We start from the raw sequence: 17,196 nt of genomic DNA, 5'->3' as shown, positions 1-17,196 counted from the left end.
GTCTAATTGTGGAAAGTCAAGGGAAATCATCCTTGGCTACTTCAAAAGAAGAGAGAAACGGTCACTGGCAAGGGGCATGAATTCTTCCAAGATTTTGTTCCTCAACTACTATAAAGTATGAGGTAGAGTTAACAACTTAGAAAACTATAAAACGAATGGGACTCGTCTGGTTTCAGTGCAGCCATTATAGCTCTTTTTGAGGACACATGAAAAAACCCAAATGCGGTCACTACAGGAGTAAATTGGTCTCCAAGAAACTCATTTTCTCAAGAAGAATAAGTAAATTTCTATTAATAGAGCAACAACATGATAAGAAAACCAATCCACAAAGAAACATGAATGTATCTAGAAACAAAAAGGGATCCAAGAGCAAATGCTGGCATGGGAGAAAAAGAGAACAAAACAGGACAAAACCAGTTAGGGGAGTAAACGGATGCCAGTTTCTAAAGAGAGAATTTTAGTGTTATTAAAATGATGAATGTTTTTCCAAATTTCCTTCAAAGCTAAGCAAACGAAGTTATTTTATTAAACAGAAAGGGAATTTACCTTGGGTAAGATACAGATATTAAAGCACATATCAGCAGAGAAGCCCAATAAAAAAGAGATTATTTTACAAGAGCTAAATTTTTAGGTTAGCAGACATATGGCAGACAGATGACTAAACTGATGGGAAGGCACAGGAAAAATTTCTAATGCATGAACTTTTTCATTAGTGAGAAGTACGTTAGTTCAAAATCCCGGTTTAATGAGTTTGAGGGTATCAGTTGCAACAAGAACTGCACGAGCAGCTGCACTTCACCTTCCTGAATTGCACTGTGGCATTGGACGTAGATTTCTTTGGTTACAATCAGGTACCCTGTTAATTTCATAAAGATAAATTTGTTGCCCTGAGATTAAAAGAGAATAACTTTTAAGATTACGTGACGTGTTTGCCAATGTGTTTTTGTCACTAGCAGAATTCCTTCACATGTGATAATCCCCCCAAGTGCTGAATGTAGGGTTTGACTGTTTTAAGGAGGCCCAACTGGAATGGATGTCATAGTCATAGTAGGGTGGACTGTAAGCTCCCTGAAGGCTGGGCTTTTGTATCCTTCCCTGTGTATCTGTACCTAGCACCATGTTCTGCATATAGTAGGTGCCAAAAAATGTTTGAATCATTGAATAAAACGAGTGTTTTCTGAGGCATGGATTCATCAGCTGATAGTCACACTTACAGAACTTATTGCTGGAAGGCTGACAGTGGGCAGGGGTAGCAGGGAAACCAGCAAAATCGGTAGTTTTCCCAGGGGGCTCATTAGAGCCCACTCACTCACTATGTTACCAAGCACCACCTAGAAGCCCACCACTGACTGGGCTGGGTTAGTGGACGTGGCAGGGGACAGCACAGACAAGGTCTCTTTTCTCATGGAAATTAGGATTCAGGTCACCTGATTCTATAACGTCGAACTACATTCCAGATTTGAACCAGGTCCTTGTCACATATCAGTGACACACCTACAAAGGGACACTCAATCCACATTCTAAAGTGAGCTGCAAACAAGTAGGTTCCCCTATATCTTTCTAGAAGGAGGCACAATGTGATCTGCTGCTGCTAGCCACATCTCTTCTCTCCTCCTCTCCCTCCCCAGTCTCCAGCAGGCTGGAGAGCATGGGGAGAGCGCTGGCACTGTCAGAGGGGCCGAGATGTGGCGAGAGCTTCCTTCCTCCCTTCTGTGACGAGGTCATGTGGACACCTTGGAGTAGTCGGTCTTCGGGTGCCTTCCCCAAGAGGTCTTGTCAGGAACACTAGTAGCAACAGGGTGGAGAAGCCGGAGTCAGACCCTCCAGGCGGCCACTGTGTGGTGGAGTGGATCCTCAGGACACCCTCCTTTCCTGCCACCAATGATCTCACACCTGAGTTTGCTGGTGACACAACGGGATCAACAGCCAGGGCCAGTCAGAGGAGCAGCTAAAGTTCACCAGCAGACGCAGGCTCCCCGTCCGACCCTGAGGCTTGCTCCCCAAAGGCTGGCCCTTAGAAGGGAGGGAGTTTTATGCTCCTGAAGTTTTTTTTGAGATGGTTAAAAAGCACACAGGCTTTCCGTCTCAAACACACAGTCTCCTTACCAAGTATGTGGGACTCTGGCTGTAATCACAACCCACTGAGAGAAACTGCCTGTGTACATTATTCGGGGTTTTAGCTTACCTAAAGAAAGTGCCATCAGCCACCTTAGTGTCTCCTAAAGCTGGGGTGGCACACTTCACCTGTCAAGGGCCGCAAACACTTCAGTCTTTGCGGACTGCAGGCCCTGTGGCAAGAGCTCCACTCTGCTGTTGTAGGGGAGAAGCACTCTTAGACAAAATGTCAGTGACTGGGTGTGGCTGTTTCCCAAGAAAAGTTTATTTATGGACTCTGAAATTTGAATTTCATATGATTTTCATGTGTCACAAAATAGTCTTCTTTTATTTTTTCCAGCCCTTTAAAAATGGCAAAAACCATTCTTAGCTCGTGGGCTGTGCAAAAACAGGTGGCAGGGGGGCCGTGGATGTGAGTTGCTGGGTGCTATCTACCCCCTCTGTTAATGGGTTCATTTATTTAACAAATATTCGGTGAGCTCCATTACATATAAAGTCCTCCAGAGGCTTTTGTTCACAGAGGCTATTTTCTTCCACAATGCATTAAAACCAGAAGGAAAAAAAATCATTTTTGGAAAAAAATATTTCTAAATGTCCCTGAAGGGCTACTTAGGAATTGATCACACTTTTTGATAGCTTTTTCTCCATCTCTGTCCGGCAGTAGGCAATTCAGTCACTGCAAACCCAAACACAGATTTTTATTTCTTCTGTCAGCCTCCAGGCACACAAATCACTAGGACTGATTACCGAGGCGTGGGCCTAGGGGAAAACAAAATGACTGTGTGACTGGCCATCAAGGCCCAAACATGGCACCCAGGACGCAAGCTCACAGACGGCTCAGAGCCTGACCAATGAGGGGTGTTCTTGCTGATATCCACACGCATCTCGAGACAGAAGTGGTTCCAAATGGCGACACTGCAGCTCTCTCCCCAGGGCTTTAAAATGGAGTCACTCCTGATTCTTGCATTTCTTGTTCCCAGGAAGATGGGAGGTGCTCCCAGGTCTTGCTTGTGGTGTAGGATGAAAATGAGACACGCCGCAGCGCGGGCTCCTGTTTGGGAACATTCCCTGGAGATTTGGATGTCCCGGGAGGACAGGCACTTTGGCAGCTAGCAGTGAACTCTCTGTGGTAGTAGGCTTAGACTAAAGCAGGGTCACCCACCATTCTGGGACTGCGGGGTTTCCTGGGACACTGGCCTTTCCCTCATAAAACTGGGACGGTTGGTCACCCTAAAAGTAAGCCCCCTCTATTTCTACATCTTTAGCTTCTCACCCCTCTCCCAGTCCTTCAAGGATGCATGACTGTCCAGTGCTTCTCTGTGAAGCAAACGCTGAACTAGGCTTGGGAAAGAAACTTTCTCTGGAAAACTCCAGGTAATGCATTCCCAGAGATGTATTTTTTGTTATGAGAGAGCATAAATGTTAGAAGATCCCCTGTCAGTTTAAAGTAGTCCAATAGCTTTAACTTCTGCTTCAATCCTGCTTGAAAATATCTATTTATAAAAGACAAACGGTACACGCCCAGTATCCCTCACACCACCACAGTGTTGAGTGGATCCATTCACTTGATAGGCACGGCTTCATCTGGAAACTCCTCAAGACCCCTTTTGCCCTAAATGAACTGTGGGAATATAACTACAGCGGGCTTCTAAGGCGATTCCTCATGAATATTTTAACATCACATAAAACATATTTTCTGGAGTCCCACTAAGGATATCACATGACAAGTTATTTACATCTATGATAAAACCAAACCAATAAACCAAGCATATTTTTTAACTGCCCTAACTTTTACCTTATTATTCTTTTGGCTCAGTTGATTTCAAAATTCAGTAATAAACCCCTCAGTCAAGTATGAAAAGTCAGTGAACTCTTATGTTTGTGTATCCCTGGGATTATAGAAAATTACTCACCGCTTAAACTGAATTCAGGTATTGCATTTTGATTTTCTTGATTATGGAATATCAATGTGTTAGTAATTGTGGAAGGAAAAAAGTGCAACCTCTGGATATAGCAATGGTAACAGGAGTCAGAATTGTTCACCCTGAAGCATATGTACCCTGGATGGTAACACAGACTGAGCAATTAGGTGTTTTGTGTTTAGGGAGCATGTTGTTGTATTAGAGGTCAGCATCACCAGCATTTCCAAGATGAATGTGTGGGCTCGTGTTTCTGCTTGAAACTGTCCACAGGCAGCCCTCCCTCTGCCGGCTGAGGTCTCGGGGCTGTGTGGCAGCCTTGGTGGCGGGACAGGGCCCAGGTAAGTGAGTTACCCACCTGACCAAGTCGATGACCCGTTCCCTCGGCGCAGCGCTTACTGGCTCATCATTAATCATTACGATCTGATCTCCTGGGATCAGCTTGCCTTCGGAGGGGCCACCTGGAGACAAATGAGAGTGAGGTATAGGTGAGAAGACCATTGGGAATCTGTCCCCATCATGACTCACTAGGGCAACCGGTGCTACCAGCAAAATCGAAACCCAGCCACAACCAGTGTTCTCTACATCAGTCCTTTAAAACCCATTACAAAGAACTAGGAGCCTCATATAAGCTCCCGAGGCCCAGGCTACACCCTGGCTAATTAAATCGGGATCTCTGGGGGTAGGACTCAAGCATCAACATTTCTTTCAAACTTCCATGGCAAGGTTGAGATTCAGCAGCCCAGCAAGGTTTCTCACACTTTAACAGGCATGTGAATCACCCAGGGACCTTATTGCTCTGCAGACAGATTCAATAAATTTGGAGGAATCGGGAGTGAGCTAGATAATGCATTTCTCACAAGCTCCCAGGGGCTGCTGGTCAACTGAACTGAGTATGGAGGCTACTAGAAGAAGGTACTCCCCCAGCAGGGAGCCGATCAGTTGTGTGGACGCCTTGCAGCCAAGGCTGCTATACCCTGGGCGCACCTGGACCTGAACAAAGTTGCATTTACTTAGTCATTGCAACTAGGGAGGCAGCGTGCTGCAGGGACTGGCAAGATTGCTCAATAGAAGGGCGCAAGGGAGGACTTCCAAGATTTGGCCTTGTGTTGGGTGCTTTGGGGGAGGGTCCCAGGAAGTGGGGTAATTCTACAGTGGGCATCATAGTAATTCTTGTCTACAAGGTGGGCAGAAGGAAGCGGGGCTAAAGCTGGGGTGGAGGTAAAGCAGCAGCGGTCACACGTATCAGCTAGGAGACGGGGGTGTTTGGTCATTTTCTGTGGTTTGGACTGTGTTCAGATGTTTATGTCTGTGCTCACATGTGATTATAGAGGACTGAGATTTTTGTCTTGATTCATCAGTCTCTTTCAGTTCTGTTTCCAAGGAGGAGGTGGGGAGCTAATATTTGTTGATCATTTATTATGCACAGATAACCAACAGAAGCTCCCAAAGGTGAAACTGACTTAAAGGGTAGGATGGGATCTCAGCTTAGGGCTGTGGACTATTCCAAGTCTGCAGTGACCAGCATCTCTTTGGAACTTGCTTCTATGATTCAAAAACTAGTCACTGTCAGTTCTCTTGACATATAAATGTAAACCCACAGCTGCATGAAGTACACATCTGTATTAAATAAAACCTGTAAATAAATATTTCAATTATCTGAATTATCTTCACATGTTTCATATAATTATCTCCCAAATGTTGATATGGTATTATATGGTACTGTAATTTTAAGTTTATTTCCACAGGTCTGTCACTGGGTATTAGGTATAGCTGAAACATTATCTTTCAAATATTATCATTTTTTATTTAGTAATTGAAATGAACACTTCACACCCGGAAAATGGAACTCAAAGTAATTCAGTCATTCTGCACCCACCCAGACACTTGGCATAAACTTGTCTTCTTTGTAGGGAGGAAAAGAGCAGGGAAAACTTTAACATGTCCCCATATTAGTGATAGAAAATATTCATTTCAAGATATATGAGAACTGAGATTCAGTATTTGCATACATAAGGAATTCTGAAAATTGCTTGGGAAAATTTTTATGACTATTATATTATATGCCTGCTATCACTCAAATTCAAACAAATGGATAGAAATCAAAAGCTGGTCAAATATGGAAAAAATTTCAAAGTAACTGCTGGATGTTAACTGCTCTGATGAGAAAACCACTCGCAGATTGATAGGACATATTCTTACATCCGACCTATGGTTTTTGATCTAATGGAAATATTCTTGTGTAGTCAAGCAACTCGAATCAAGAATTCTAGGAGGAAGCAAGACATAATTCCTTCCAAGACATAAAGCAGCGGCACACTTTACAGGATGGTCTCGTGCCTTTTACCCTCGTGCCCTTTTACCACAGGCTGGACTGTGTAGTATGGGAAATGGGGTCACACCACTGACATCGCTTGAGACTACAGTAGAGTCATTTTTATGATAGGCATAGTTTATACGACCAGCATTTTCACTCCTAAAAGTGACTAGAAACCATACTCTTTGACCTCTGTTTCCACTTTTTCCTGCTCTTCTCAAACTTGTCTGAAAGTAGGTGTTAGTGTCTGAAGCTAAGGACAGTCGAGGGCCAGGAAGGCAAGAGGCTGAAGAAAGAGTGAAGCAAAACAACGAAACAAAACACAAGACTCACTTCTCTACTCAGCTCCAGGGAGGGCACACTTTTTGGAGAATCTCATAATCAGAGATGTCAAAATGTCCCACAATTAAAAAACAAAAAATAAAAAAAACGTGATCCCATTTGCGAAAAAATACGTGTATACACACACACACACACAGCACATTATAGACATGATACCTGATATATCCATATGTATGCACAGAACTCTGTCTACTGTAATATGCACTCTCTCTTATATACATTAATAGTGGTTAACTTCTGGCAGTGGGAGCTCAGAAGATTTGTTCTTTTAACTTCTCTATACTATCTACACTGTATTTTTTTTTTTTTTTACAAAGCATACGTATTCTTTTATCACAGAAAGCAACAAATCTCTTTTATTTTGAGATAAAATTCTCAACTGCGTCAAGCTCAACAATTCCACACAGACAACTAAAATACGATCTATAGCTAATGAAATAAAAAGCCTGGCAGAGAGTAAGAAGCTATGTGGAGAGGTAACAGTAGGCGTGAAAAGAAAACGTATTCATCTTTGCACAAGTCTGAACTGGTTGACTGTATTTGCAGTGCCTGCCCTGGAGCATATTATGTCAAAATCCTGAAAAATGGAAAATTACACCAACTTAAAAAATCTATACTAGCTCACTCATTGGCTCTCATTTCCCTTAATTGACACACTCAACTGCTGAATATTTTAGAGTTAATAATAATATGGCAATAAGAATACTTATTTGTGGAATGATAGGTATGTACCTGGCAGTCTTCTACTGTATTTCATTGTCTCCCTAGCCCTATAAGGTAGATACTACTATGATCCCAATCATCCAGATGATGTAGAGAAGTTTATATCAACTGAAGTGGCAGAGGAGATAACATGGAAGCTAAAAACACCTAATAAGTGGCAGGGGCAGGATTCAAATCCGTCAAACCCAGGCAGTCGCCACCAGACTCTGTGCTCTTAACTACAACACTACTAAACTCATCAAGGATGAGAATTTCCCTTAGTCTGAAAATAAATCCAATACAAATCTGTTAAAATAAGTACAAAAATACATATGATAAACAATAAAATGAGCATCATTTCTGGAAAGGTACAGGTAGCCCACTGCAGGCAATTGCATCATAGTCCGTTACATTCAACTGTGTCGGCAGTGGAACATCTATCTACATATTCTAATGCAAAAGACTAAGGCAAAGCACATTAATTATCTAATCACACTGTAGAATTTAAGAGATTTGCCATGTACTGCACGGATCAGCCAAAACTCAGTAGAGCATCCAATAATCATTTCTTCTCATGGCTTATGAGCCTTTAGGTTGACTGTAGACTGGCTGACCTAGGCCAGGCTCAGATGGGCAGTTCTGCTTCACCTGAAGATCAGCCTCCATTTAGCTTTAGGCTGCAGGCTGACAGTCCTATGTGCTCATTGGGGCTCAGGCTGAACGGGCAGCAGCCACTGAGGGCAACTCTTCTTACGTCCTTGACAGAAGCCCAAGAAACAAGCTCAACTCTACAAGTACACTTCAAGCCTTTGGTTATGTCATCTTTCCTAAAATGCCACTGGCCGAAGTCAGTCACCTGGTCCTGCCCAACAGCAGTGGGGCAGGGAATTAAAACGATCCCATCACCCCAATGACTCAGTTCTACTGTGACTTAAATATTACCCCCTGCTCTTCTTCCGTGAGGAGTTTGTCATGAGCTTACTGAAATACAGTGCAGTGCCTGCCTCTTGTTATTTGCATTCACACATTAAGAAATGGGTCACTTCCATGGTTACCAATGATGGACAAGTGTTTTCCTAAGTCAACAGATGATATGATAATTTGCATTTAAACTAGTTTGCAGAGCACTTTCTATCCCTCTGGTGGTCTGACTCCATCCAGGCGTTGGGAAAACTCAACTAGCCTTCACAGCCTGGAACAGAACAGGGTGAAACATATAAAACTGGACAGCAGCCATTCTGGCAGGGTGTTGTGAAAGGTCCCAGGAGACAGGGAAGCAGGGTTGGTGCTTACCTGGTGTTACTGAGCGAACGACCACTGGCTTTTCACTCCCCGCCACGAAACCAAATCCCAGCACAGGGTCCCTCCTCATCTCCACCCTCCGTGGGGCCGGAGGGATGATTTGGCAGCTCTCTAGCCGAGGGTCATCAAATGGGATTGCCTGTGTCATGTGACTGTGGGAAAAGCACACACAAAAGAAACGACGCATCAATGTATGTGTGTTAGGCAATGGCCTGGCAATCACGTTCTCTCTTAGGAGAGAGAGAATCAATCACATTCAAAACCTTCTATTCAGTTTGGGAAAGATGTGGGGAGACCCACGGGTCAAGCTTCTTGAGTGGCCTTATTCCTTAAAAACTCTACGCCACTTCTGCTTTATGCTGCTCCTCTGACGTGGAATGCTTGTCTGGTAGGTACGTGCATGGCTCACCCTCACCAATTTCAGGTCTTCACTACAATGTGACCTTCTTAAAGAGGATATCCTGGCTACAAACTTTAAAATTCAATACTGCTTGCCCTGCACCCAGATTCCCTTTACCCTCTTCTTTTTATTTCCATAGCACTAATCACTTGCTAACAGGCTGCAGAATATATTTATTTTTATGATTATTTTTATTGTTTTACCTCCCGCACTAGAATATAAGCTCCGTGAGGGCAAGAATCTTCATTTCCTTCACTGATTTATCTAGGTCCCAAGAACTGTGCCTGGCACATAGTGGATTCTCGATAAATAACTGAATTAATACATAGAAAAAAAAGATACTTCTCTATGGAAAGCTATCGCATTATAACTGATATGCTGAGAAAGAACCTCAGAGAGTCATGGCCATTTAGTAGGTAATGTCTATGGCTTCAGGCTCCAGTAAAACTAAAGTGATGGGGATCATGCTGGCGACAAATGGTTATCCTGGTGTCAAATACATTCCCCCTCTGCAAAGGAACTGGGAAATTAACTCTTCGTACTTCTTTTCTGGAGAGATTTTCAAATGATCTAAATGAATAATTTTTGTTCACACCTCAACTTCAGAAGTCTTATCAATAATCTAAACCTGAAATGTATATAGCATTCAAGAATTTTCAAATGTTTCCATAAACATCTCATATGATCCACAAAACAACTTGAGAATGAGGGAACAGAGTGGGTATTGTTATCTGCCTGCTCCCAGTAAACACACTGGGGTCAAAATAGCAGCTTATTATTGCTCAGGGCCCATGGATGGTATGCCAGAGCATCTGGTCGAAACCCAATTTGCATGACTCTTAATGAAGTCTTCATTCATGCATATTATCTAAGAGAGCCTTCTTCTGGGGAAGAGTTATTAGTTTGAACACTAGAAATCTCCTTAAAGTAATGTAAGCCAAGATTATTTCAGTGACATGGGATTAATTTAATTTTTTCCTCTCTTTAATCTTCTTCAATAAGTAAAAGAAGATCATTTTTAAGTACCTTGAAAGATGCTATTCTCTATGTCATCTGGACAACATACTGTTGAAATGTCATAGACACAGAGAAGAGGAATCCTGTTATCCTTCTGTGCAATTAACAAGAATTAAGAAAAATCAAGGAAAACTCTCCAGGATCTGTCCTTTAGGCATATATCACGGACTAGGAAAATAAAAGTTGAAAATCCCTTTGAAACAGAAAGGAAATGTCTTTGATTTAGTGGCGTGTGAAGTGGAACGCTAGGGAAAGGGAAGTGCTGGCTGAGAGTGAACATGTGTGCCGTGTGCTGACACTCATCTGCTGTCTAACTTCATCTCCGGGACCCCCCACAATGGAGGCAGTTTGACCACCTCCTCTTTGAAAATGCCCAGCGAAAGAACAACTGGGTCAAGGTCGCATTCTTCTACATGTAAGCCAGGTGCAATTGACACCAGGTCTTCTGGTTCTAAGTGTCATGTGCTTGACCAGCTACATTCATTTGCAAGGACAGTGCAGAATGAAAATGGGGGACCTTTCGATCACACATGATTAAGAGCTTCAAGACAGCAGACTGTGAAACCCAGCCCAGGGCCTGTGTGACTGCATGGGTCACAGAGCTGTGAAGCTGCTCCTGGTAGTGTAGTATCTCCGATGTTCCACCACCATTCTAGAAGTGGCTGGGCTCAGAATGGTAGTGTTATGGGGGCAAAGGCTGCCTTATGTGAGGTTACAGGTGTTTGCCTGGACCCAGAGACTGGACACGGCTCCCGAAGTGGAGCACATGCTGGGATGAAAGGAGTCCAGCAGGCTCGGGTGGGCAGAAGGTCACATGGAGAGGCCTGGCGGTCCCCAGGACAGAATTCAAGACCCTGATTAAAGCTGCAAAACCCATGCAGGGGGAGTCCCAGGAGCTAAGGCAGGAGGCTCAGACAGGGCCCTGGGCCGGAAGGGACTGAGGCCCAGGGAACAGGCAGGGAAGTCAGGCCGAGGGACAGGACCCCACAGGGCCTCTGATGCTCCTACAGCGGGCCCCACCGGGCAGGACCTTGACCCCCGACACTGACCCCTCACAGGCCTGAAACAGGCATGGCTGTGAGTGCCTGGCAGGAAATGGGGTCACCCACGTGTGGTGGGCACTGCTTGGTTCCCTCGCGCCCTTTGTAGGAGAGCTCCATTTCAGAGCGAGCTGTTCTTGAGCTACCTTTGGAAATGGGTTTCTCCTTTTACCCCAGCTGGATCAAGGAAAAAAAGGAGGGGGACTCCACATTTTTAGAGGCCAGCCCTGAGCTCTGAGTTTGCACCATAATCCATAGAAGACATATTCTAAGTGAGGAAGGCTGCAGAAGCAAAGGGACTTGCTACTGGTCACATGTTGCAGAACAGAGAATCGAACCCAGGGTGGTATGCGTTTCAATTCCACATGTAGAGAGGACCTAGGGAAGGCTCTTCCCCCTGCAGGTGCCAGTTCTGTGAGAAGCTTCCAGCAGTGGTTCCCAAACTCTGCTGCACGTTACAACCACTTGGACAGCATTAAAAAATCCTAATGCCCAGATTTCACCCCAGATCAATTACATCAGAATAAAGGGTGGGTGGGAGCCAGGATCAGTTTTTAAAGGATCCCCGGTGATTCTGCAGCACAGCTAGGTTTGGGGACTATTCATTTGGTCAGGAAAAGCAATGTCCTAGTATGCCTTCTGGGTAACAGGAAAAGAGGACACAAATGGTGTCCCCAACTACCTTCTGTAGCATCCACTGCAAATGTAACTTAAAATATTACAGTATCTGTAGCTTGATTATTTTCTTTCCACTACACAAGAGTCTCCAATTTTAAATTCATCATTCACTCAATAAATATTTTATTGTTATTTTATTAATACCTGACATTAAACACTAATTTCATTCTCATCATTTTCCAAAATGATTTCCATATGTTGGTTCATTGAATTCTCCAAAACAACTCCATAATGCATTCATTTATTCATTTAGTCAACAAATATTTATTGAACGCCCACTGGCTTCTCAATTCTGGGGACACAATAGGATTGAAAGCAGAATAAAAAATAAAATGTTCACTCTAGTGTTCAGAGATAGAGAGCGAACTAATAAATTAGTAAAATGTATGGTACATGAGGTCATTATAAGCACTAAGAAGGAGACAAAAAAGGTGGAAGGGAAAGCTAGAGAGCAGGAGAGTGAGGGTTCTATGTGGGGTGAAGCTGCAGGAAGAGGGACCACCAAGTGCAAAGGTCCTGAGGCGATATGCCTAAGGGGCAGGCCGGAGGTGGGAAAGAAGTGATGGGTGTGGCGTCACAGGTCACACGGGCTCACGAAAGGACTATTCTTTTCTGTGTGGAACAGGAAGCCCTTGGAAGGTTCTGTCATGGGAAAGCTGCTGTTCAGAGAAGAGACACAAGGGAGCACAGGTGGGAACAGGGAGAGCATTTCGGGGCCCACTGCATCAACCCCAACCAACCACCACAGTGGCTTGGGCCAGGAAGAGAGTGGCAGAAATGGTTAAGAAATTGTTGGGGTTTGAACATATCTGGAGGCCACTCTGACAGAACAGGGGTGGGCTCTACTCTGGAACCTTCGCCCTGTACACACAGGATGTTCCCAGTGAGGATGGACCTATGAGCAGGAAGTCAATGGCAAGTCCTGTGTCCTCATGCATCCAACACTTTACGGTGTGCACAAGAAACACAGAAATGAACGTGCCCAAGCAGAGCGCAAACACGAGAACCGATATGGTCGTTTGGAATGAGCCTTTGGGGCCAGACTCTCCGAATTCGAATCCTGAACCCACCGCTTTCCAGCAGCGTGACCCACGCAAGTTATATCATCACTGTGCCACAGCTTCCTCATCTGGAAAATGGTGACAATAATAGCAACAACCTCTTAAGACAGTTGTGAAGATTAAATGAATGAATACGTACAGCACTTAGCAAAAGACCTGGAGCATAGTAAGCACACAAAAAGCATTGGCTGTTGCTTTCATCTCTTGAGGTCAATGAATAGAAAGGAATCGGTTTCAGACATTATGAACTCATTCACTCTTAAAATACGAAAAACCCAATGTTTCAAATGCCTGTGGCCCAACTCTCTGTGAAATGCATCACAAATCTTTGGCAAACTCTTGAGGCCTTCAATTTGAAAAATCATATCAAACGCAATGACACAATAAACACTAATAGGAGTTGATATACGTGAGGCAATACTGTACTAGAACGCAGAAGAGTATAAGGAGCAAGAATAAAATCCATGCTCTCTAGCAACTGAATCACTGTTAGTGAGTTTTCCTTAGTCATGTTTCTAGAACACTAACTGACCACTGAATCCAGGGCTGGGGTGTGAGCTTAAGTCATGGGGGAAATGAGAAGCAAAATTGTGTTCTGAGTGGCGAGATGGAGGAGAACAGCCTTTCATCTCAGACACTGCCATCCTCTGCGTCAACAGAGAATCTGACGTTGGTCCGTATCACGTCATTGTCATCTCCCCACCCAAATAAGGTTTGGAACTCACAACCAAATGCATATTTTGTGGTTGCTGTTTGTTCTAGCATTTTCATTTTTGTGATCTTTAAATGCTTTTGGTTTGCTTGCACTTTGAAGATAACCTTTCAATGGCATTATTGTTTTCTCACTCAACAGGTTATGTTTTTCAGAATAAATTATCTAAAAATAATAAACCTTTGTCTCTTTTTCAGTAAGAATGCATCCCCACTAAAATGTTCCCCCATGAAACACCATTATGTTCCTCATATTAAGGCAAGCACTTTTTGGCTCGCTCCTTGCAGTATTCTTTTTACAAAGATGCTTGAGTCCTTTTAGAATGACCTGAAAAAGCAGTACCTTTTTGTCTGCTGAACATGCTTCAGTGTACTCTGATGCTGAGACTAGAAGAATACAACTGATGAGCTATACAAACTTCCACCTTCCACCCCAACCTTCTCCAACAAACACACACAAGATACGCCAGGAATCTGTGATCTGAAAAATCCAGAGTATATTAAATACGATGGAAAAATGTGTCCATGAAGACCAAATAAGCAATTTGCCTATTCCTGACAGATTCATTTCCAAAGCGATGACGGTGGTCCTGCCGCCTAAGTCCCCATAACAAAAGGCAAGGGCTTTCCTTGGACTCTGGGAGCCTTTCTTGCACCACGTAAATAAAATAAAAATAAAAATACACCCAGTGTATCACAAAGAATTACTTTGACTACTAGAAAGTGCCCTGTAAGAAAACCTGAAGTAATTCCATTTTCCCATGTGCTCATCAGAGCCAACAAGGCCCTTTTTTGGAATATGTGCTGAATGGGAAGATTCTGGAAGGATGAACCAAATTTAGAAGCCATTATCTTTGGTGTAGAATTAAAGAATCTAGGAAGATGGTGGCAGGTGGGACACCTGGGTAGTTAAGACTGGAGTGAAAAGGAGTATCAATAAACGCTTGTGCCTGAGTTCTTCTTAAGAAGGTCATTGTTGGTGTCACCACTCAGGGATGGCCAGCTGCAATGACAGGAAAGCATTAAGCATCAAAATATTCTATTTTCATCTTGGTAGCACAGGTCTGTGTGGTAGACTGCATTATTCTGCATTTGCTCCCCACGATGTGATTTGCCACTGGGTGCCACATTGCCATTCAGTGCCCTCCCCTTGTATGCAGTACATATTTTCCCACCTCCACACTCTGCTAACATCTCTCTGCGCAAAGCACGTCACGTGGCTGAGCCCAGATGTGACCAGCAAAACACACTTGTATAGTTGGAAATATGCTCTTGCTTCTCTATCATTACCACAAGGAGACCCTTTCAAGGTAGCACTGCCCCTTCAGCTGGGCTCCGGAATGGACACATGGAACCCACCAGAGCTGGCACCTCAGGGAGGAGCCGAGCGTGCAGAAGAGCTGCCCCACCCTCCAGCCCAGATCACCCAGATGAATAGGGGAGAATAAATAATCATTGTTTTCTGGCAGTGAATTTTGAGGACGTTTGTTATGATCAAAAGCTCACTCATACAATCTGTAAATAGTGCTTTCAATTTTTAAAAACCCTGAAATGCCACATGCCAAAAGGATCCTCTCTTCTGGCCTTATTCTCCACACCATTTATGACTAAATATGTTGCATTTTACAAACACTACTAACACAGCCAAGGGGAACTTGCCCCCTCACTGTCCCAGTCTCCATGGCAGTCAGAGGGGCCCCAGCTATTCTTCATGACTTTCTCCAACTGGACTTGGGTGGTGCTGGCTCCCAACACAAGGGTCAGCAATCCATGAACCCTACTGTGGCCTGCAGGGAATCCTAGTAAGGAAAGCTCTGGTGTAAGTGCGGAGCAAGGCAAACCAGAGTTCACCAGAACAAGAATGTAAGTAGGAAGGAAAAGGAAAGCAGAGGTGACAGCAGAGAGAGGTTGTGAGGTAGATTGGACCCCATGGCAGGTTCTCCGCAAGTCAAAATTGTAATGATGTATGTGGCAAAGTAACACATTGAAAATAATTGTTGGTTTGTTCTCATTGAGTGTTCACCTCTCCCAGATTTAATGAGGTAGACAGGCCTTGTTTTGTTTGGGTAAATGCATTCATTTATCAGGGCCCAGAGCAAAAGCTGACTATAGGTAACCCTCTTTCCTAAGTTCTGTTTCCCGGAAGTCTGAGCAACTTGGCTAAGGAGGACCTCTATGGGGTGGCAGAAACTTTAGGGGACAGAGCTTGGTGTGTGCCTAGGAAAGCACCACGGTGTTGGGTCTAGCAAGGATCCAAAGGCTAAGCCTAAAGAAATGGAAGTCAGTGAACTTCTGGGGGCCACACAGGCTCAGACTAGGGTACCTAAGGGGTAGGTAATGTGCACTGAAGACCAGAAAGGCCTTCTCCAATTTCTGCTTCGTATAGCTTCTCAGAACTTTTGAATATTCAACATCATATTTGAATTGCCAACCAACAGGAACATGACAAGATGAGACTCATCCATGACTTTAGGGATAAGATTTATATGTGCTATGTAAGAAAACAGAAACTATGAATAAACAGAATCTTAGAGAGAAAGGACAAAGGAAGTTGGGAGAGAAGTGGCTAAACTTGGATGGAAACCATCCTGGGGAGTGACGTCACACTAGGAGATCAAGGAACTACTAATAAGGACCCTAGAGCTTCCCTGAATTCGGAACTACCTCCTTGGCTGCTTCTCACGAGGCGAGGAGGCTAAGGCTCTCTGCATTCCATTCTCATATGTCCCTGGGATTCCATCTCTCTTGTGATGCATGTATTTTTATATTTAACTCCCTTCACCCCAATCCCCTTTTAAGCAAATCTGGGCAAGCCTCTGTCCTTTGGAATCAAAAGAGTCTAGTGAGAATGTAAATTGGCATAGTGACTACCGAAAGCAGTATGGAGATTTCTCAAAAAACTGAAAAGAAATAACATATGATTCAATAATACCACTTCTGAGAATTTACCCAAACAAAACAAAATCACTCATTCAAAAAGATTCATGTTTCCCTATGTTTATCTCAGTACAATTGACTAGAGCCAAGATATGGAAGCAACCCAAGTGTCCATCAAGTGATGAATAGATAAAGGCAATGTGGCACATATATACAATGGAATATCACTCAGCAATAAAAAGGAATAAAGTCTTGCCATTTGCAATGACATGGATGAACCTAGAGGGTATTATGTTAAATGAAATGTCAAGACACAGAAAGAGAAACACCATATGATTTCACTTATATGTGGAATCTAAAAAAATAAAGAAAGCAGAGACAGACTCATATATACAGAGCACAAAGTGGTGGTTGCCAGAGAGCGGGGGAGTAGGGGGGAAATGGGTGAAGGGGGATAAAGAGGCCAAAACATCCAAATGTAAAATAACTTAGTCACTCCATAGCATCCTACTACGCTGATAGACAGTGACTGCAATGGTAGGGGGGGGTGAGACTTGATAATATGGGTGAATGTTGAAACCACAATGTTGTACATGTGAAACCTTCCTAAGATTGTATATCAATGATACTTTAATAAAAAAATTTAAAAAATAACTTAGTCACAGGATAAAGGTACAGCATAGGGAATATAGTCAATAATATTGTAGTTTCTTTG

At 43.5% G+C, this 17,196-nt stretch overlaps 1 protein-coding gene across 4 annotated transcripts in view; it reads right to left on the bottom strand.

The window, feature by feature from the left end:
* Nucleotides 1-17,196, bottom strand: part of FRMPD4 (FERM and PDZ domain containing 4) — a 751,103-nt gene that overhangs the window by 78,118 nt on the left and 655,789 nt on the right. For all 4 annotated transcript variants that reach the window (XM_073227599.1, XM_073227601.1, XM_073227600.1 and 1 more), the window contains 2 exons: nt 8,689-8,849; nt 4,393-4,495 (listed from right to left, as the gene is read on the bottom strand). In XM_073227599.1, coding sequence (XP_073083700.1) covers nt 4,393-4,495; nt 8,689-8,849 — 264 coding nt within the window. The remainder of the gene's footprint in view (nt 1-4,392; nt 4,496-8,688; nt 8,850-17,196) is intronic.

Source organism: Manis javanica, chromosome X, assembly GCF_040802235.1.
Source record: "Manis javanica isolate MJ-LG chromosome X, MJ_LKY, whole genome shotgun sequence".
In the NCBI taxonomy this organism is placed as follows: domain Eukaryota; kingdom Metazoa; phylum Chordata; class Mammalia; order Pholidota; family Manidae; genus Manis; species Manis javanica.
The sequence above is the reverse complement of the archived record's forward strand: the minus strand, read 5'-3'. Positions and strand labels throughout refer to the sequence as shown.